Source organism: Pseudopipra pipra, chromosome 3 (assembly GCF_036250125.1).
Source record: "Pseudopipra pipra isolate bDixPip1 chromosome 3, bDixPip1.hap1, whole genome shotgun sequence".
NCBI classification, from domain to species: Eukaryota; Metazoa; Chordata; class Aves; order Passeriformes; family Pipridae; genus Pseudopipra; species Pseudopipra pipra.
The window spans coordinates 76343641-76366837 of NC_087551.1; the positions used below are offsets into that span (position 1 = coordinate 76343641).

Sequence of the window (23197 nt, forward strand, 5' to 3'; positions counted from 1 at the left end):
TATCAGTTGACAGATTCAACAGCTATAAATGCAAGCAAGTCCTGTTTCTCTTCAACTGCAGAAGCATGGCATGGAAAAGAGGAATAAAACTGAAATGATATGGTGTTCCAGTAGTATCAGGTAGTTCTCTGAGGTCCCAGATCAGTGTTAGCTACTCTGTAAAACAGAACCACTAGCATATCACACTACTACAAAGTTCTGCAGAAAAACAATTAAGTTAATAAGTTCTGCAGAGTGTTCTGCCTGAAAGTGTTTCCAGAAAGTAATTAAATTATAAATAACAAATACTCTGTTGTGACAATGGGCAATACAAATGAGAACAGCTACACTGGGAAAGCGACAGAAGGGAAGGCAGAAAGATAAGTTTGGAGAGAATGCTTTGAAGATATTTTAAACAACTGGAAGAGTAATATACATCCTGAACAGTGGAACACTACACACCCCCAAAATTGTCACCAGCCACCAATTCGGATGCATAAATATAAAATGCAAGTTGATTCCACAATCAAAAACTCCAAGTATAAACTAAGGCATAAACAACATAACATATGAAGAGGCCGTGGGTCCCCAGTCAATCCCAGGCACACCTCTCTTTACTAGAGGTAAGTGGCAACAAGAGAGTAATATTTTGCAGATATAACATGGATATGTATTTAATAAAGTGAATTCCTATCTAATGAACAAAAGTATTAGTTTCACTTTTTTTCTACTTTCTTAACTGATGCTTTAGCAAACATCATCCTAAATGTTAATACTTCCTACACACTACCAAGTACTATACCTCAGGCACCTCTCAGATGGCATCTTTCAGTTTGGTCTTCTGAATATCAAAGCTTATAACCCTGTAGGGAAAGCAGCAAACATTCCAGCTAGAAAGAGAGAACAGAGAGGAAAGTTAAAATTCGAAGCATACACAGCCTCAGCCTTAAAGATCAATACTTTTAGGATATGTAATTCAAAAGCAACTTTCAGACTGTATTCAACTCTGGCCAATGAAAGTGGCCTTTCCTCTAGTCTTCTCTAGAAATTCACACCCTACCATCTGAATGTCCTGCACCTACTGCCCTTGAGGTATGCTTTCTACAAACACAGGAACACATATAATTTCAAAAAACTGAAGAGAGGTGAGGAGGGAAATAACTGTCCCAAAAATCCCTCCATGAAGAGTAGGCCAAAAGTATGTATTAGTGTTTGCTTACTTCCCTGAATAACATCCAGCTATAAAAATCTTACATCTCTCACAGGCAAGGGTCTAAGAGGTTTGCAATACACCTAAGTTCATGCTTTCATTACGTTATCTTTTCCTAAAGACAAAATCTGGTAGGGGAGGGGGGATAGGTTTACTGTATCCCAAAGTCGAAGTTTCACTTTCCTCAGAGCAAAATACTTGACTGATTAATCAGTGTTATGACCAACGCCACTGTCAACCTGGATGAAGGACAATGAAACTGGTGAAGGGTCTGCAGCACAAGTCTTATGAGGAGCAGCTGAGGCTGTGGTCATTCCGCCTGGAGAAAAAAAGGCTCAGGGGAGAACTTAACCTGAAAGGAGTTTGTAGCCACGTGGGTCAGCCTCTTCTCCCAAGTAACAAAACATAGGATAGGAGGAAGTGGTCTCAAGCTGCACCAGGGGAGGTTTATTTCAGGTATTAGGAAAAATTTCTTCACTGCAACGGTTGTCAAGCATTGGAACAAGCTGTCCAGGGAAGTGGTTGAGTTGTACATTTGGCACTTAGGGATATGGTTTAATGGTGGACTGGACAGTGCTGGGTTAATGCGTCAGTGATCTTAAGGGTCTTCTCCAACCTAAATGATTCCATGATGCTATAAACATTCTGGAAAATACAAACAGTGCAGTGCAATGAGATTTATAAACTCCATAGCTTTTTTAAAAAGGCAAAATATTAAAATGACCATATAAATAAACCCCAAACAGCTGAAGTGTCCAAAGACCTAAGCTGTTGAAAACAGGGTTATACAGAAAATTTTTAACTGGTGTAGCAGTCATCATAGCTGAAAAGACATTTCAGCTTATTATGTCAAGTCTAAAAGAAAAATATATTTTAATAGAATAGTCAAAAAAGAAAAGTACACTACTTTGGCTGCTTATTTAAACCATATGTGGATCATTTAATGTAACTCAGTGACAATGCAATATTACCATTCAGCAAAATTTGAAGAATGGAAACATTTCTGTATTTTTCTCCCTTTTCCAAAAAGGCTATAATTCTGAGCAAAGGGGGTGAAGTCATAGAGAACTTACACTGATGACTCAGCTGGATATTCAGCAAATTGATATGCAGTGCTTCCCAATGATGGTTTCAGAACATTTCACCCTCACCATCAACTCAGTTTCTAGTTATATTATAACTCACCCTATCCTTCAAGAGACAATAAAACACAGCATATTAAGTAAGTGGTCCAGGTGCTGTCAACTAATGAAGCAAACACATTTCTGATAAAGGTACCTACTATTTTATACACCCATATGTCACTCACATGACGTTTCAGTGGTCATAGAAGGCTTTTAAGTTCAACCTTCGCATTCACCAGTAGCAAAAGGAGAGACTCAACAGCTGACTCGACTGATATACAGAGAAGTTTTAACTAGGTCCTTAAATGGCCTAAGTCCTTCACCAGAACTAATACAGAACTAATATCTGTAAGTATTACTCCACTACAACATCTTTATAAATGCCAGCACTGCCCATACCAGCACAAAGAATTCTCAAGTAAAAATTCCTTACTCCATCACAGGTGTGAATATGGACATCAAAATCGAAGGTTTGATCTCTGCTGATTGGAGAGACAGTAGCCAGAAGCAACTCACCTCAAGTCTATGCAGATATACTATATGTTTCTGATGAAACATACAATACATAAAATACCGAGTATTATATATATTAAAACACCTGCATAGGAATAAATAATATAGCTTACTGGTTTTCTAGCCACTGTCCAAGTTTAAAGCAATCCACCTTGATGTCACATCTGAAAAAGTAATTTCTTCCAGTCTCAGGGGATCAGAATCTTGGACTTCCTGAAGAATGAAGGAAAAAATGCCATTCTTCTCCTACGAACTCAAGTTTCAGAATATCTCTCAGATGCCTTCAAACAGCTTGACAGCATTTTCAAGGGGGCTTTCATCAAGGTTTGCAAGAGAGATCTAAGATATACTGCCTATCCCACTCCTGCACCTTGGGCATCTCTAAACTTCCTAAACTGAGGCTGTTTCCCTTGTCAGTAACCATACAAAATGGGTGATTTGTAAAACTTGGCATTAAATGTGATTTTTTTTTGCTTCTATGAGTACAGATAACATATCTTTCCAGCTAGCAATATTTCATTTAGATATATTTCTTAATATTCTTAATTATGGCTCTCAAGTTATGTTGGAAAATGGTGAATCAACATTACGTTTGCTGTGTGCCAAATTAGCTTAGGTAGAAATTGATGAAAATTCATGTACTCAAAAACTGCTTAAAATTACTACAAATATTGAATATATAAATAATTTTGATGAGATTTTTGCATTTTCAAGTAGTTATCTTTAATTAGTTATCTTTTTTCCCTCAAGTCACTCCTTTTCTAAATGTGTGTTTTAAGTATTGAAAAACACTTCCACTTAAACCCACACCACTTCAAATTAGATGTATATGCAAACTGAAGGGATCATAAGATCTTCCCCATAAAAAAGCAAAATTTGGACCAACTGGTTAAGCCATGAAGATAAAGCATTTGTACACAGTGAAATGGTATTTTCCCTTTGACAGCTTCAAATATCTGTTTTAAATTTTGTCTTTTTTAAAAAAAAGAAAATGCAACATTTAAAAACTATGAGAAGTACACATTAACTTCATTTCAGAATTATATCATAGCACATCCTGATGGAGGCTGTCATGGATACGGAATAAAACCATTAAGATTTACCCATGGTAATTTTCTATTCCAGTTTAGAGCCTTATTCATAGGAGCTTCTGGTTTTGTCTGTGGTTTTAGTAAGTCAGAATAACCCATCATTTCAAGCTGTACTTCACCTTCTCTCAAAGTAAGAGTCTCTTCAGAAACAAAATTATGAGCTTACTATTCACAGAAAAAAAAAGGACAGCATTATCTTCTATCTTTTTAATCACAGCTCTGCCAAATTAATTTGTCAAAGGGAAGACAGTTGGAAACAGCTTTGAAAAAGATTCATTGCAAACCTGTTCTTCTGAGTATATTAACACACTTCTCCCCCATGATAGGGAGACATCACATTATCCCTTTTTCATTCAGATCTTTGAGTGTTGAAATATTTTTCTCTTTCCATAAAAAATGTTCAAGAATATCACAATTGTGAGGAAAAATCTGCCATTGCCCACTGTGGTCAGTGAAACCATAGTTCAGCTCAATCAAAAGTTGCTCATCTAATGTAGTCCCTCAATATAGTGACTTTCAAGAGAAAGCATTCACAGTACTGAAAAAAGCCCTTAGATTTAATGACAATTACAACAGTAAGGGAATAAAAAAATTGAAAACCTGGATTTGTTTGGGAAAATAGGGTTTGATCAAGGTCATTTGGAAAGGTCATTATTATCTTCAGGCCATCAGCTACAGACATTTAGAATAATGAAGTTTATTTTCTATTACTACCAAATTACTATCTGACTTCATAGAATCATTAAGATCTTAAACCACAGAAATATAAAATGAAGCCACAGGCTGTACAAGTAAAAACACACTTTATCTCTTTACATCCTCTTTGTGGCTTTATATCTTCTACATATCTCAATATATCAGCATTCTGAATATTTTTTTCTGAAGAGGCATTCAGATAAAATAAAATCCAGGTCCATGGTCAACTGTATAACTTAAGGCATATTTTACCTCAGCTACCACCTGAGCAAGAAGTTGTTGCATTCTAGTGATAAAACCACATATAATCGTGTAACTCAACTGGAAACCACACAGTTGGAGTTTGATGACTTTCAAGAACACATTTGCTTCCAGGATGTGTGTATACTGTTTCCCGTTTTTCCTTTGAAAAAAGGAAGTTTTATGCAACTGTAATAGCATACCATTGTGCACCAGCAGCTTAGCTTTTCAGAACCACCCACTGTTGCTACCACTTAAGCTATGATACTAATTACCTGCTGAAAGGTGCAGGCCATTACTTACAGCTGACCCATTTATCATTCTTAGGGAATGGCTGGGAGAACAATATTGCAAACGGATCCTGATCTGGCCTCATGGATCCCACCTCATGGCAGAGGACTGGACTAGATGACCTTCAAATGTCTCTTCCAACCCAAACCATTCTATTGTTCTGTGAACTTATTTTCTCATCTTTCTCAAAGCTAGGCAATAAATATGCAAAGAACTCTCAAAGTATAGTATCTAATCCATAGATTGAGTTCACAGCCATTATAAGGGACAGAATGAAAGTTCTTGGGCATTTTAGTTTTTAAGGCATTGGGCAGCTGGCATGAACCAAAATCTTCAGTTACTTTGCCAGAGTATGCTTTCAAGATTTTTTCCTAGACCTCAACAAAAAGAAAATAAAAGACTATCTGACAATCAATAGTGTACAGCCTTGCGTAACTGAGGTGACCAGTTATACGTCTAAATACTACATGGCATTTCCAGTGAACAAGTATTTATATATTTCAGTAAAAACATAAGAGAGTTTATACATCTCAATGGGACCTACAAGGCCCTCAACTTTCTCCATGAAACAGCATTCATGAAGTTAAAAGTAAAAGGCTGTGACTGCCAGCAGCCAAGAAAACACGTACCTTCTAAAAATGGCTTTCAGCAGCCACAGGGTGGCAGAACTAAACTTCAAGATAATCTACACCTCCAGGACAGTGACCAGAATATTTCAAGAAGTCTTTTCCCCTCCACCACCACTCCCCAGCATAATTACAATAATATAAAATACTTGCACGTCCAGCGGGTGCTTTCAATACCAGGAATTAGAAAAGAAAAAAAAAGAAAAAAGAAAATAGTCTGTATATAACAGTACAACCACACAGCACTTCTCTAAACATCAGAGCATTGCAACAGGTTACTGACATCCATGTCTCTATTTTGAAAAAATATTCAAGTCATAAAGTAACTGTTCACTAAAATCACCATCAATTTTACCCCATACAGACTCCTTGAATGGCTTGGGTTGGAAGGGATCTTAAAGATCATCTAGTTCCAAACTCACTCCCTTGAGCAGAGTCAAGGGCAGAACAGAGCATTCTTTATCACAGAGTTTCTGGGTTCTCAGGTTTTTTGAACAGAAAAAATCAAATCATTTAAGTCAAAACTAAAGTATAGAATTTTACTCTGAAGGAACAGGAGCTGCCTTTTAATCCGTTCTGACATAATTGGCTAATTGACTATTCATCCACTCTTCAGTATAAGACAACAAAGATTTTTGCAAACATCTTTCTGTGAAGAAAAATGAGCATCAAAAGATTTCTGGCAGCTTTAAGCAAATTGGGCAGTATCTTTCATTTTGATGATGAAACAAATTTGGATGAGGCCAAGAAGAACATGACAAGTGAGAAAGAAGTCAGAAGAGGAAACAAAAATTACATGGAAGAAGCTGGTGATGAAGACCAGGTGAGACAGCTGCAGTTGTTTCTTGGTTTTCTTCTTTTGCAAAAGGGAAACAGTGGAATAGTACACAATACTAAAATTAAATAAGTATCTGGGCAAAATAGATGAGAAGGAATGGACTTTTCTACAGCACAATCACAGGAAGAGATGTCAGAGGTCAGCTGGGAATAATTCTGATTGCTGGACAAGAAGACTGAATGCTCAGGAGTGAAGACTGGGAAGGCACAGAAAGAAGAAAGACAAAGAGCCAAGGGCAGGGAAAATCCTGGCTAAAACCTGCGTGTGACAAAACCATCAGATTTAGAAGAAACCAACTAAAAGAATCAATGTCTGTTAGAGGCCATTCTGTCTAGATTTTAGAATAGAAATCAAGATCACAAAGTTCCACATCTTTTTTGTGGAGAAACATCTGTAGAACATTTGCCTTCACTTTCTGCTGACTGTGCTGGATTATAGCAAATAATCCCTGACAGTTTTCTTGAGCAGCAGATCTTAGTGCTAGTGGTTGCAATTATGCTGCTGTTCCATGCAGTCAGTATAGCTCTTCCAGATTTTTTCTTTAGTTTACCTTTTAAAAAGTGTTAAGAGGCTACACATCCGTGAAGCTAAGAATGCTAGAAAAGGTAAAAAGCTAAGTGCTCCAATGCCAAAACTGATATTCCCTTCAGTCATCTTACTACAATAAAAGGCACAGGTTCCTAATTCCATTACTTCCTGATGAACATCTGAATTTTCAAAAAAAGCAGCAAAGTGAAATTCTTCTCATATGACTTATGTTCGTGTTGAAGTCAATGAGGTATAACAACATTAGGGAGACATACACACTCCCTTAGGACCTTTTTTCCACACTTAAATTATGTCAAAACTTCTATAAGCCTGGTTAATACCACTCTAGCATAAACTCTTGAATTAGAGTGATGCCTGTATTTATTGTTTGGCTGAAAGCTGCTTTAAGTATAAAAGGAATTTTCATATGCAGCCTTAAACTTAGAAGTTTAAGTAAGAGTGACGGAAGCTAAAGTTAGCTAGAGCTCTGAAGTAGATCCATCTAATCTAAACCTTTTCCTCACAACAAACTCAGAGTGATTAAAACACTTCTATACTGAAACAATAGATTTGATTTAAACATTAAAGAAATCTACTTTGAAAGGCAAAATTAAAACTAATTAGATGACCAGAATAAATAAGACCTACAGGCAAGTGTATTTCTGGCCATTGTTTGTGGGCAAGAAGTAGGGGGAGAAAATGGAGAGGGTTGCCCATCTTCAAATTCTATTACACATTGCAATCACAAAACCCATAAGCAGTGAAGTCTGCATAGTCATCTGCTTCCAGGCCTTCACCCTGTTTTGCATTGCCTTCTGCAGATCAAAAAAAAACCACCTGTTGTTTGGGAAAAAATAGAATTTCAAGCACGTACAGTCTTTTATTACTGTAAGATCGCTATTTCTTACATTTACACGCCTGCAACATGTTTACACAGTCACTGCTACCTCTGTAACCTTAAGTAAGCTAGTTAATAAAAAACACAAATAAGCTTGATCTGGGATGAGGAAAGTGGCACTGAAGAAGTCAGAGAAATTTTTTGCACCCCTGTTGTGCTCTGGATTAAGCTATAAACTGCCCAGAGTGGTTGCATTTTTCATTTAAGACCTTTTAAAAACCTTCTGGTTCGTTATAACCTCTAGTTAGCATCCAGAGAAAGAGTCACACACTCTCCTCTAAGAGAAATTCTTTTTAATTTAGTGAGAAAAAATAAGATATTTTGGCAAAAGGTTTTTACAGGAGTAAAATATAACCGGGAAAAAAGCATTTCACTAAAACATTCAGCACAAAGACCCATTCCACAGGAAACACCCACTAAAAACAATCCATATACCAGTTTCAGTAAAACACAACTCATTGGTTTTAAGTTACCCACAAGAGTAGGAAAAGAGTAAAAGAAAGCAACAGATTAAAAGGGATAAAGAAAGAGCGAAGAAAGAAAGAAGGAGAGAGAGAAAGGAGAGGCGAACAGTTACCAACAAGATTCGATGATTCACATGGTGCTGGCTGGAGAAGGAGAGGAGGACAAAAAATGGTTACCGACTCACATGGTTCAAGCTGCAGGAGGGAAGGAGAGAGGGAGAGAGAGAGAGAGAGAGTGTACAAACGGGTCAAGGAAGAAAACTCTTACCATATGAACAGAAGGAGAAATGCTCTCACCTCAAGACAGGTATCAAGGGGCAGATTTACTAGGGAAACTGTGGCTTTCTCCCTCCTCTCTGTGAGTATAACCTGCTAGACTGTGAGTTTTTGAAGCATTAAGACAGTTGGGAACAGTACAGTTCCCATCCCCTGATGGAAGAAGCTGTGGTTCACATATCTGCTGGGAACACAAAGGAAAACATCAGGACACCTGACCTCTTACATAGGAAAGTTGCTGAATGCCATGTCCAAGCTGATGGAGAGTTAATGGATTCTTTTTCTCCAGGGATTCATCCAGAGCTTTTATTTAGGCTTTGCACAAGACTTCTAGACTTTATACTAGCATATTTTACTGAAACAGGAGATCTCTTTTTTTTTCTCTCATCCTTTGCTCAACATATGTTCCATTCCTAACCCAGACTTTATTTGATGTTCCAGACCAGCGACCTAGAAAATGTTCTGATATTGACCACTGTCATTAATACCCAGTGTCAATCCAGCAAATAAAAATTCCTCTCAGAGCAGAAGGAACATATCAGGTAGGGAGAGGAGGTGTCAAGACATACAGTCTAAAAAAACTCATTGTGAAGATGCGTACGATGCATTTCACAGTGTGAGTCGTGACTTTGACAACACTTCTTAAGAAACTCACATTAAGGTAATACCTTGTACTAAAGTAAAATATCACTCTAATTAAGCACTATCAAATAGGTTACTAGAGAGACATTTGAGTTCTTGTTTGCCAACATCAGCTTTGAATGTGCTCTATATTTTTTCAGAGACAATCCAAGAATATTTTAAATCCTTTGGGTACATACAGATTTAACGATAGACTCAGATCCATTTTTAGGCAAATGTTGCATCAATGCTTCTTAGATTATTTAAACAAACAAACAGACCCCAGAATAACAAAAACAAACAAACCCCCAAATAACAAAAACGAACAAACAAAACAAATCAGGAGAAGGTAAATTTCAAAAGAAAAGTAAAACACATTATTTTCTTGTGTGAAACAACTTGCTGCTTAAATTCCCAAGGGCACTATGAATGTAGGCACCTATGAAAGACTTCGTAAGAGTACAGTTAAGTGCTTGCTTACAGAAGAGTGAGGGATTTTGTAGCCAGGAGAATGCTGAAACTGAAACCAGTACACCGTTGAAAGCTCAACAAAACAATATTTATTACAAAGAAGTGGCCAACAAGACGAGAACCCAACAGAGAGGAAAGAGGAGGGATATAAGCCCTCAGTATAAATCCCTCACTTACTCAGGTGTTACTTAGGAGGTTGTCTTACCAACCCCAGAATGCTTAGACTTCCCCATAGCAGAAGCTGCATCCCCAGAGCATCAGTAGGCTCACAAGATAGCAGGCGTCCCTGCAAAAGGCAACGTTGTCCTCCATGTGAAGCTTGAGTTCACTCCCAGCATGAGCTATCTGCTTTTTTATACAATTAGCCTGTGACTTCTACCTGGGCAGGTGTGGCCAGTACCACCTAGCTAGAGGCCTTTGGTCTCTCCCCCCGTTATGTAAGTGGTATCTCTTCTGCACATGCGTGTGTACATTGGAATTTCCTCGCACTTGCGTGCTACACCTCAGGGGTCTTTCCTAAATGAGTCTGGGGGCTTACTTCATCCTCCTCCTCTTCACTTTCTCCTTCAAATGCCCTTGGAGGGCTGTCGGCCAATAGTTAGTCACCAATTAATTTCAGTTCATACAAGATGCTTCCTTCAAGGACGAAGTTCTTGTTTATCAGTGCTCGTTTTCTCATAACTTGGCAGGAAAAGAATAGACACTCACAGGTGGCTGGGCCAAACAGAGACCAAAAGTAGCAGTGTCTAATTAAGCACAAATACAGATTTTAAACCTGTGTACTTTTGATTTTTCTATCAGTGAAATCGTTCTTCTCTTCATATACATGAAAACGACTTGCAGGTTGTTGAGAATCTTTGTTCTTAAGCATCTATCACTACCAAGACATTAAACCATTAATGTCATCAAGTATTTAGGGTTTGTGAATACTGCTCCTAGAATCAAACATCAGACAATTTGTGGAGACAGTCCTAAATGCCTAACTGAAATTTATGAATTGCATGCCAATCACTAAAATGCCACTAGATTAGACGAGCAAGGGGTGGTGTGCCAAAGCTTGAAGAAATGAGCACTCATGGGATCCATCAATCTGTCTCACAAGGTGTTGGCTACAATGTACCACACCCGAAATGTTTCTATACCAATGCAGGCAGCACCTGGAACAAACAAGAGGATCTTGAAGCTTTGGCCCAGTCCCAGAGATTTGACACCACTGGCATAAGCAAAACCTGGTGGGATGTGTCCTGTGAGTGGAGTTCCCTGTTGGATAGTTATAGGTTCTTCAGGAAGGACAGGTAGGGCAGAAAAAGTGAAGAGGTAGCACTGTACGTTATAGAAGGGTTAGAACAAACGGAGCTCACAGTCAGCAATGGCACAGTTGAGAGCCTCTGGGTCAGAATCAAGGGGTAAACAAATAATGCAGATGTCGTCATGGGAGTCTACTATAGACTTCCCAGCAAAGAGAATGATGCTGACGAATTTTCTTTGAAGAACTAAGGGACACTTCCAAGTCAACTGTCCTTATGGGGGACTTTAGCATGCCAGAAATTAACTAGGAGCATCACGCAGCTGGTGCAACTCGAGCCAGAAGATTCCTAAAAAACAGGGATGACAACTTTATGGAACAGGTCCTAAGGAAGCTAACTCAGAAAGATGCTCTCCTTGATCTCCTGCTTGTTGACGAGCAGATCTTGTGGGCGAAGTGGAGACTGGTGGCTGTCTTGGCCACAGCGACCATGAGGTGATCGAGTTTAAAATCTGTTGAAAGGAGAAGCACCAGCAAAACCTCACCTCTGGACATGAGGAGAGCAGACTTCAGGCTGCCCAGGGAATTAGTAATTAAGGTCCCCTGGAAAAATGTTTTTGCAGGTGCTGGGGTCCATCGGTGCTGGTCACTTTTTAAATATCATCTCCTAAGGACCCAGGAGCTGGCAATTCCCAAATGTCAGAAATCAAGCAAGTGAAGCAGAAGGCTGGCTTGGTTGAGCAGGGATCTTCTCTTGGAAATAAGGCAAAAAAGGAAGGTGTATGCCCAGTGGAAGAAAGGTCAAGTGATGGGAAGAACACAGAGATGCTGCTTGCCACTGTAGGGAGAAAATCTGTGCAGCCAAAGCTCACCTGGAGTTGAGGCTGCCAGAAACGTGGGGACAATGAAAAGAGTTTTTTCAAATATATAATGCCAATAGGCAGTACAGAAATATCATAAGCCTGTTACAGGATGAGGGTGGTCACCTCACAAACAAGCACAGACACAAGGCAGAGGTGTTTAACGCTTTCTTTGCCTCTGTCTTCAACATGGATGATGGACCAAGGGTGTCTCAGTGCCCTGAGCTGGAGGACCATAATGGTGAGAATGATCAACTTCCAGCCAACCCAGACATTGTGTTGGATCTGCTGCTTCAGCTGGATCCCTACAATGCTATGGGACCTCATAGGATTCATTGAAGTATCCTCAAAGCTGATGTCATCACAAAACTTCTATTGATGATTTTTGAGCAGTCTTGGCAATCCAGAGAGGTCCCAACTGACCGGAAGCTGGCAAATGTTGCCCCGATTTTTAAGAAGGGCAAGAAGGAGGACCCCAGAAACTACAGGCCTGTCAGTCTCACTTCAGGACCCGGTAAAGTAATGAAGAAAATTATTCTGGGAAGTATTGAAAAACATCTGAAAGACAACACTGTCATCAGTCACAGCCAGCACAGCTTCATGAGAGGGAAGTCCTGCTTATCCAACCTGATTTCCTTCTATGACAAGATAACCCACCTAGTTGATCAAGGGAAGCCAGTTGATGTCATCTTTTTGGAGTTCAGTAAAGCTTTTGATACTGCCTCCAACAGGATCCTTCTGGACAAAATGTCCAGCACACAGTTGGATAAACACACCATGGGGTGGGTGAACAATTGGCTCAAGCACAGAGGGTAATAGTGAATCAGACTGGTGACCTGTTACTAGTGGGGTTCCACAGGGCTCCATTTTGGGGCCCGTGCTCTTCAACATCTTCATAAATTACTTGGATGCAGGACTGGAAGGGATACTAAGCAAGTTTGCAGATAACACAAAACTGGGAGGAGCTGTTGACTACCTTGAAGGAAGGGAGGCCCTGCAGAGAGACCTCAACAAATTAGCGGACTGGCCAATCACCAACCATATGAAGTTCAACAGGGGGAAGTGCCAGATTCTGCACTGGAATGCATGGGGCAACCCTGGATGTACATCCAGACTGGGGAATGAGATGCTGGAAAGCAGTGCCATGGAAAGGGACCTGGGGGTCCTGGTTGATGGCAAGTTGAAGATGAGTCAGCAGTGCCCTGGCAGCCAGGAGGGCCAACCATGTCCTGGAGGGCATCAGGCAAAGCATCAACAGCCAGTCGAGGAGTGGATTGTCCCGCTCTGCTCTGCACTGCTGTGGCCTCACCTGGAATATTGTGTGCAGTTTTGGGCACCACAATATAAGAAAGATATTAAGCTGTTAGAAAGCATCCAAAGGAGGGCAACAAAGATGGTGAAGGGCCTTGAGGGGAAGCCCTATGAGGAGTGGCTGAGGTCACTTGGTCTGTTCAGTCTGCAGAAGAGGAGACTGAGGGAAGACCTCATTGCAGTTTTCAACTTCCTCACGAGGGGAAGAGGAGGGATAGGCACTGATCTCTTCTCTGTGGTGACCAGTGACAGGACCTAAGGGAATGGCCTGAAATTGTGTCAGGGGAGGTTTAAATTGAATATTAGAAAAAGGTTCTTCATCCAGGCACTGGTACACGCTCTCCAGAGAAGTGGTCATAGCACCAATCTGCCAGAGTTCAAGAAGGGTTTGGACAACACTCTCAGGTACATGGTGTGACTCTTGGGGATGTTCCTGTGCAGGGCTAATGGTTGGAGTTGATGATCCTTATGAGTTTCTTCCAACTCAGCATATCCTTTGATTTTGTGATTTGAGAAAGCTAAATGGTGCAAAGCAGAAAAAAAAAAAAAGGCTGTAGGAGAACTTCTTTGTTTCTAAAACAACTTTTATATTTTTTAAAATTATAAGGGCAATAATTACCTTGTTAAAAGTCACTAAATGCTACAAATAGCTACTTATAATTCAAGTTAAAAAATTGCTTCTTCTATAACTTAATGGGCACAAATTAACACAAGTGAAATTCCTGCTAAACACCAGAAAATACTTTTTACTCTGACAATGGTTAAACATCAGAACAGACTGCCCAGAGAGGTTGTGGAGTCTTACTTCTTAGCGATATTCAGAACACCTCTGGACACTTTCCTGGACAACCTGCTCTATGCTGAGTCTGCTTAAATAGGGAGGTTTGACTTAATTATCTCAAGAGGTCCTTTCCAACCTAGACAATTCTGTGTTTTGTGTGATTCTCTGTGGTACAGCTGAGAAGACTATGAATGTACTATATGCATGCAAGAGCATATTAGTCCCACATGTCCTATTTATTCTACATTCCAATCTTCTTGAAGATATTTTATCTTATAAAAGGAAACAGAAGGGGAAAAAAAGGAAAAATTCTATCAAAACCAGAGCAAATGCACATGCTCCACATCTCTCTTAGGTGTCCCACTAGGGCATATTTATAAGTTTCAGTCTTTCCATTTATTGGAACCACCTAAGAATCCTTTTAACTCCTGTCTAGAATTATACCAATCCAAAGCAAATGTACTGCAGCACTAAACACTTATTTCATCATAAACAAATAGTCTTTCTTTTTTTTTTTTAAGAGTAGGAAAACTCAGTAGCAATTCTGGTGCAACTACCATTTATATGAAGTTTGATGATTATTTCACTTCATAAACAAAAGTAATACTTTGTAAGCTATATATGCATGTACTGATTTTTATTTTTCCAATTAAACTCAATTAAGACTTAAATTCAAATGATAATATACAGAAATTTAGTGTCATTTCGGACCCACTACAGTATCTGAGACATCTTCCTGGGGAGATGAGAAAGATGACATGGAACACACAGGACATTCAGTCTCTTCCGGATCAGTATCTCAAATTGCACTAGACATCCATGTTCCAGTGAGTAAGTTGAGCCATGAATGACTCCCGATAAAGAGCAAAAATATTTTATGTAACTAAGTTTCAGTGAGGATATTGTCAAAAATTTTCTCACAGTATTCTACTATTTATTTGAGGTCAAACCTTGCTATTTTCAAATTCATCAAGGTCTTCAATGAGAATTAGACTAAATTCATAGTTTAACAGCCTACATTTCTGTGTATCTTTTTGTCGCAGCTTGCTAGTAGAAACGCCTCTGCATGTTCAAAAGGAAAAATTAGGGACATATTATTGCTAGATCATTTCTACAGATGCAGCTAGGCAAATTAAGAGATGCCTAGCTATTGGCAAGCAGTTCTCCAAGGGTACACAACTGTACAGCAGTCCCAGTAGTGAAGAAAGAAGAAATTAAATCTTTAAAACAAACCACTCGTATTTTAATGATCTTCTTGGAATAAAAGGAAAGGAGCTACTTACACAACGGGAGGTAACTTATCAAACTTTGCCCAGACACCTAGGATTCTGGTACAGGGCTTTGAGTTTGGATGGGAAGAGCTGTAAAAGGCACTCAAGCAACAAACAAGTCATAGCTAAGCAAACTGGGGATAGGTGCTATCCCTGGAAGAGAAGCACTTCACTCAGCACCAAATCAATGGTGACGAATGTAAAGCCAACTAGGACAGCAACTGCACCTCCCAATGGGCATGTTTTCAGACAGGATTCCTAGAGGCCGTGGTAGACATCATCAAAACTACAGTGCCAGGTAGAGAAGGAAATCAAAACCAAAGTAAACCATGAATTACCAAAGGGACAATAGTGGCCTATTACTATTACTACCATTTCCCAGAAAACAATGAAGATTTTCCTGGGTATGGTAACAACAAAACTCTACAAGAGAGCCCTGAAGAGATTTTTTTCTCCAAAATCTTTTCTTCATGGACACACGTAAGGTCAAAATAGTACCTTCATTCCTAAAAGTGTTATTGAAGTACTTGGAGAAGTCAAAGCTCTAACTAAAATTGAAAGATCCACAATCTTTTTAGCAGTTCAAAGCACAGAGTAAGAAGACTTGTATTACACAGGGGTTTTTTTCTTTCATTTAGATGTTGGCTGGTTTGGGATTTTTTGATAGTGGAAAAGAGTTTACATCAAATAAGTCATTTGACTAGATCTTATGCTGTTAATTGCCTTAACTGTGCACTTTGCCTACAAGATCTCACATTAGCATTTTTAATTATTTAAAGCACATTAAATATTGCTGGTACCAGCACGATCTGAGATTAACTTCTTAATAATCACTCTTGTTTGAGGGTAAAAGCATTTGATTCCAGCTGCTATGACCTTTCAAACAAGCAAAAGCAACATTTGCTGACATAAAAGGGACAATCCACTTAGTAAAGGAATGATGATCAAATTAAGCTGTGTATCCCCAACAAAACAATACTATTTTATACTAGACACTTCATAACATTTAATAAAGTTAATTTGCTTAGGTAAAGTCTGAATTGCTGTATTTTACTATATTAGTCTGATTTCACATTTTCCTTTACTCCAGTTATTTTTTTCATTAGTTTAGATTCCTAGCTTCTAACCCACATGGAACTACCTGGGTTGCTTCTATATTTGGACCACAGCAAATAATACGATCTAAAAATATCCCTGTTAATACATGTCTAGAAGAATCAATGGGACAACATCGCCACTAAAATCAACCAACCTTCTAAATCAAAATTTGACACAGATTGATTTAGGAAGGAAAATGCTAATTCAGTCTCTAACAGGGAATAGTTTTGTTGCAATCACAGGTAAGCAGTGATCAAAAAATGAACACATTTTAAGGTACAAAAAAGCCAAAATAAAGCAGTCATGGTGGTTTCCTTCTCTGTCACCAAATGTATCTCCTGGAATCAAACTGTACCTGAAGCTCTCACTTCACAAAAAAAAAAAAAAAAAAAAAAAGGAATAAAGTTTAGAGGTCTGAAGTTTACCAGGAGAAGATTGAAAACATAATCTAACACCACGCTTTTGACTTCTAATGGAAAGTGTCTGAATTTATGTGATTACCGATGTCTGGGAATTGACTTTCAGGGTTTGAATGCTTGAGACTGACAATGCTAAAATTAAAAGCCACTCAGTGGTATAAAAACTCATCAATGTATTGAGCTGGGAACAGAGACACAGTGACCCAAAGAATGCTAACCAGCAAAAAGATGGCCTGAAGCACCCATCCATCTCCCTTCAGTGACCAAGTGTAAGAATACTGCAGATAGATCCAAGGACTAAGAGGATAATTAAATTGTGTTTGCTTTCTCTTTACCAAATGGCACATACAAGAAGTTGAATTTGAGTCAGAGAATTTGCAAGGGACAGACTGCTCCTCACCTTGCCAATAAATCAAGCAGTTGTATTGTACATGATCCATCACCCTAAGCACAGACTCATTGATTCTTTTCCATCTTTGGACAGTAACATACCTAATGCAGCCAAGAAGTGCAGGACCACATCCAGATGACCTGAGTCACTGTAACCAAACAAAGAGTTGACTTCTTGCTTTGGCCAGGTTTATTCATTTACACTACAGTCATCTCTACCTAATCAGGAGACAACTGTTCTCCAACAAATAAATAAATAATGCAAGAATAGGTCTGAAAGATCTTTCCCATCTTGCAGCGCTTCAAGTCATAGATCTCACAGCATTATCAGCCAGCGAGCAGAGGGAAGCTGCTACATCATCACTAGGACTTGGTTTCGCAGCTTGCTCTCAGGCAACTCTTGACTATATTTGAAAAACAAATGTAAGTTTTTACCTCTGCATTTATACCAATTCCAAGATAATCAAATAAAGGCTCTTCCCACCCACTTCCAGAAGAGAAAGAGCACAAACTGCAGACTAACTAGAACTAAAAGGTATTTATGAAATTCCTTCAGCAAGTGCCACTGGCAATACAAACTTTCTCACAGATGACTTGAAATCCTATGCAGCAATAATATTAGGACTCCATTATTTCCCCAATTTACTATTATGTAAACGTGGTCTTCAAAGTCTATTTCTCAGAGAGAGAATAAAATTCCTGAATCTGGATTTGAATTTATCAATTGGCAATTCCTAAAAGATCACCACCGGGCCTGCATTCAACACAGCCCAATGCAGAGACTTGCAGACATACAAGTAGTTTCTCAACATGTTATTCACACAAAATTTTACATTAACAATACTGCTTCTACGTCATTTGCTACTTTGTTCAGAGCTAAGTGGGTACCTCTACACAGTCAGTCAACTTGTACGACCTAATGATATGTTTATATGGAAGGTTTCATCCCTTCTGTAAAATATTATATTTCTTCTTCCTACCATCACAGTCACAAAAACATTTGAGCTACTAATACTATCTTCTAGCCTACTTGGTTCCAGTGGAACCGTGTAACCAAGAGATTCTCCATGAAGACCCTAAGAGTGCTGAAGAGAGGTTTCCGCTCTACGCAGGAAATAACGAAGAAAAAGGTTCAGCTTTAGCCATGATTTTTATTACCACCTTATCAGCTCCATTTCTAGGCTGAGTCTACCTTTATCTTTTAAGGCTAGAGCCTTTCTTTGGGACACTGCTGTGGTTGCATTAAAACCACAAAAAAGTTGCAAAGAAGTCAGTATGAGTTATCAGCTACTCAGCTACTCAGACATTGCTCAATCACAAAAACTATACGTCAGTATAAAGTAAAAATAGAACATCGATTTGGGGATTTGGTGCCATTTAACAATAACTACTTAAAAAAAAAAAAACAAAATTCATCCTTCAGCTGCACAACTGGAAATGCTCTGCTTATCTGAGTATTGCCTGCCTATCACTTTATACAGTAATGCTAGACTGAACAAATGCTAAGAACACAAAGTAACATGGAAAATTACTTCCATGTAGTAGGTAACACTCTCATTAAGTACTAAAAGAAGAGCCTTCCTTGTAGAAAAAGTTTTGTTAAAGAATTTTTGAAAGGATTCTTTCCTTTAGCTAAATACAACATACAATACGCTCAGAAATATGTAGAAAATGTTCTTGGAAATATCTTGGGGAGATACAAAAGACTCACAGCAGCACTGAATGCAGTAGTTGGTTTTCACCCTTGTCTGAGGCTGGATTTGGTTAAAATCATTGCCTTTCTTTTCCTGAGATCTTCTAAAGACTGAAAAGAGGAAAACATGAAATGCTACTGAAATTTATCCCAGGTTCACAAACAATGTTTTTCAGTATTTGAAAATTACTTGCTTCTTTGGTTCACAGTCTCTTCTGCCTTTGTAAACCATGAATAGCAGCCCATCTTTTATTTGTTTTCAGTTTCTCACAGAACCAGTTTGTTATGACTGCTCTCTCCTACACAAAAGCTGATCAGGGTTTCCAAACACCCTTCTGTTTATTTACGGCAAGCTGCAGTGTAAACATTTGCTTACTACATTTTAGTGCAAGAATTTGGTAAATAAAACCACTGATTTAACACCTTTTACCCCCTATTATATGAAAAAAAAAGTAAGTACTTATAGTCAACGTGCCTTTCTCTAGTCTACATATATTTGCTACAGGGCAAAGCAACTTCCTCTTCTTTGAAGACAGAATGTGTACAAGTTCAGCAGCAGTGCTGGTTTCTACACTTCCTTCTCTTGCCTGACCTGGTTTAAGGGTATAAGAGAGAATTCTGTGGGGTGTCTTTTCAATTTTTAGCGGGCGTTGGTTTATTTTATGGGTTTGTGGTTTTTTTTCACTTAAAGCTTTAAGAGACATGCTGGTGATCCAATCCACAGTACACTTGCACAAACAGTGATGCCAGCAAAACACAAGAGCTATAAGCTGCAGAAGGAGGGCAGACGGATTATGAGTACCTAAAGCCATTATTGCTGCAGAACATCTTGTGTCAAAACATGATAGAAAGGTGAGGAGAGACTGATCCACAACTTGCACTTAGCTGAAAACTATCTATCTAGACAAAGTGCACAAGGTGCCATAAACCCATTAGACGAAACTTTCTGACAAAGTCTGTTTCTTCTGACAGTTTTCAAATGTATCAGAGATGAACAGGTGGAAAATAATTCTGAGAAGAGATAGAGGGGCGCTTTTGTCCCTTCAAATAGAAGATTCTGAATTTACAGCTCAAGATTTTCTTCAACCTTTCCCCATCCTCCTTAGTCTGAGACACAACTTTTATTTGGAAAAAAACTGCTGTTTCAAGGAAAAATGCCTAAAATTAAGACTTTAAATAATTTTTAATCTCTGACCTTTAATTAGGAGCAAAAACTGAATTAGAAAAGGAACAGATAAGTGTTTGGACTTCTGCATCTTCTTCAGGTCTAAGCAAAAGAAACATTTCTGTTTGGAAGTCTTGCACTTTCTTCTTCCTTCCCAGACTATACCATCTAGCTGAGAAAACAAAACAGAAAACCACCAACAAATGACAACCACCCCCAAACAAACAACGAAACCCCACCTTTCCCTCTTATATCTTTAGATCACCATAGCCATACTACCGCTTTTTTTTTCCTTCTCCCTTCAGGTGTTCAAAGCTTGCTCTGGGTTGCTATGATCTTGGCGATCTCCCTCACTACCCAGGGCAAAGAATAAATACGTCAGGAACTAAAGACACAGCATATGAAAATTCATTCCTTGGGTTTCCAACAACAAGTCTCAATATTCACAGTGCACAGGCCAGTGACAGGATAAAATGTAGAAACAATGTGTAATTCACTGAAGCAATCTATGCCATTGAAGAAGCTTCAAGTCCCCTTCCCCTGTATGCCCCATGCTCTGCCACAAATTATTGCCTCAGAGTACAAGTGACACTCATGTTACCACCATCCCATTGGCATGATGGTACAAACCTACACTGACATCCCATGACAGTGCCTACAATCACGTAAAATGCAGGCACTTGTTCTACTCCTCCAGCTCTGTTATAGGAGCAGAGGGAGGTATTTACAGCTTAAACTGCCACAAATCACAACTGACAAGGTTTAGTTACTGGAACCTCAATTCTCTTCACTTATCTTGCAACACCACTAAAAATCAATCCAAGTCCATAGTGCACAAATTAGTTCTAATTAGTTCATTAAATTCAAACAGCCTGTCTAGCAGCTTTCCCACCTTTAAGGTAAGAGTTGCACTATGCCAGATTTGGAATCCTGGGGAAATGTGAACAGCTGCAAGGAGTATAAACTACGCCAGTTTTGTGTATGACTTGTTCTCATCTGCTGCCATTTGGATCTGAAGAAGTGAAGCACGGAATCTGACTCCATTACACACAATGGACCTGATTAAAAGGTCTTAAAGAAAATGAACAGGCCTTAAAAGAAAAAAAAATTTAAAAAATGAAATTGCATGCTTCAAACTGAATATGTACTTCAGGGTCCAGTCACACTGGTCCAGGAGAGCTTCCTGTGTTACGTGGCCAGCCCTGGTTACAGAAACCTTTTGGAACTGACTTGCTCTCTAATGCTGACTTCCTATTTCTGTTCCACCTCAACTCATAATTATCTTCCCTAAGTAAGCAAGCAAAACACATCCAGTCCTCCTATTTACCTCTCAGCAAAACCTATGTTTTTGCACCTCTGCAATTCTGTTTGGAAGATGGAGCACATACATGAAAATAAACAGACAAGACTTCACAGTCGCATCACCGTCGTTCCATTTCCTATGCACTTTCTCAACAAGTAAATACAGCAGCTGCATTTGTATGCAATAGTCACCCCACAATCCAAGAGATCCCGAGTGTACTTTAATGTAACCTCACTGAGGATGGGAAGCTCAGCGCAGCAGGGGTATGGCACACTCTCCAATGCATTCTGCAGTGCTGATGCACTAAGACCCTGCCAGAAAGGAGTTCTGTTCCTTCCTGTTTGTTTGCCTCAGTTTTCTACCAAAAGAGAAAAAGGAAGAAAAGGAAGTTCAGCTAAGGAATACACCAAACCCACAAAACAGGTACTGTTATCCCCACTAAAGAAGTTAGTACTTCAGTTAAGCCTTTAGCTCCAGACATCTATTTTGATCTCCACAGTTCACTAAAGTCAAAGTCCCAGTTCTGTTCTGAAAAACATCACCTCAGTTCTTTCTTTTTTTGTTGTTTTATGCAACTAAAATATAGGCCACTGACTGAAAGGGGGCTTTCAAAACTAAATATAACAAAGAAGAGAGGAAAACCACAGATGTATCCCTTCAAGTGGAGAAACTTATGATAGTCTATTACTGCTTTAAAGACATAATTTAAAAATCTGTATTAGATCAGGAAAAATATTATTCAAGCCATGCTCTTCTTATAAATGTAGCTGTTGGAAAAAAATATTAATACCAATTTCAGAGAATTTAAAAAATAAACCTGGGAAGAATAAATTCCGCATAACCTGATGACATTTCTTCAACAACAGGTTTTTCTCTCTTCTGTCTTGATAAGCCAGGTAGAGGTACAGTTTAGCTTATAAAGGGCAGTAGCCCTTTTACTTTATTTAACCTGAAGTGAAACCTGATGGAAAATGTTTCAGACATAATAAGGCCATAAGCTTGCTCACATCCTCTTCAAAATTTCTTATTCATCTAAGCCATGCTGTTTTCACTTAAGCAATCATTTAAAAAACCCCCAAACATACAAGACAGAAATCAAGTCTTATCAACATTGCAGAAATGAACCTCAAATTACTTTTGGATATGACACCTTCAAAACAAAAGCCCCCTATCATCCAAACTAGTGATGCTAAGAATTTTTTTCAAGCAGTTTCTTACTGAAGGGTAGAATGAAAGGGTATTCTGGAGGCACAAGGGGTTGGAAAATTTGAAGATGTTAAAGTTCAGGCTATCGGGGAAAAATACATTATCTTAAGATGCATTCTATGTAGTCATAGCATTCAGGAAAAAACAACAATAAATTAGGCTGTAGCATTACAACATCTATACAGTCAAAACCCACCACTATACATATCATTCCTGTCAGGAAAAATAAAGACAGATGGTTGCAGCAAAAGCCAGTCTTCAGAACAACCATAACCTTCAAGTACTGATGAATCAAAATATTTACAATATTTATCCCCCTAAAAAGCTCATTCCCTATAATTACAGCTCTTCTAAACTGCTGCAGCATATTGCTACAGAAATTTTGGCAGAAAATATTCTCAATTTACATAACTGTTCAAAGTAGTCACCTAACTTAGGGAAAAATCATGCATTCCCACGTATTATTGACGTTCTGAAGACTCTGATTTATTTTACTCATAACTGTTTAAATATTTTATTGCTTTCTCATCACAGAGGAATCTCCAACTGCTGATATCAAAGTCAGTAGCTTCAAAGAGGCATCAGTGT

At 38.7% G+C, this 23197-nt stretch overlaps 1 protein-coding gene across 7 annotated transcripts in view; it reads right to left on the minus strand.

Moving 5' to 3' along the window:
• KLHL32 (kelch like family member 32) overlaps positions 1–23197 on the minus strand; it is a 123836-nt gene that overhangs the window by 96088 nt on the left and 4551 nt on the right. For 4 of the 7 annotated variants that reach the window (XR_010429342.1, XM_064649917.1, XM_064649924.1 and 1 more), the window contains exon 2: positions 782–869. The exons of 2 other annotated variants lie outside the window; for them this stretch is intronic. Coding sequence is in view for 4 of the 5 variants with exons in the window: in XM_064649917.1 (XP_064505987.1) it covers positions 782–804 (23 nt within the window). In the remaining variant the exon portion in view is untranslated. Of the gene's footprint in view, positions 1–781; positions 870–1541; positions 1829–23197 lie in introns of those variants that run through there. One more of the 7 variants, XM_064649919.1, reaches the window with a different exon arrangement.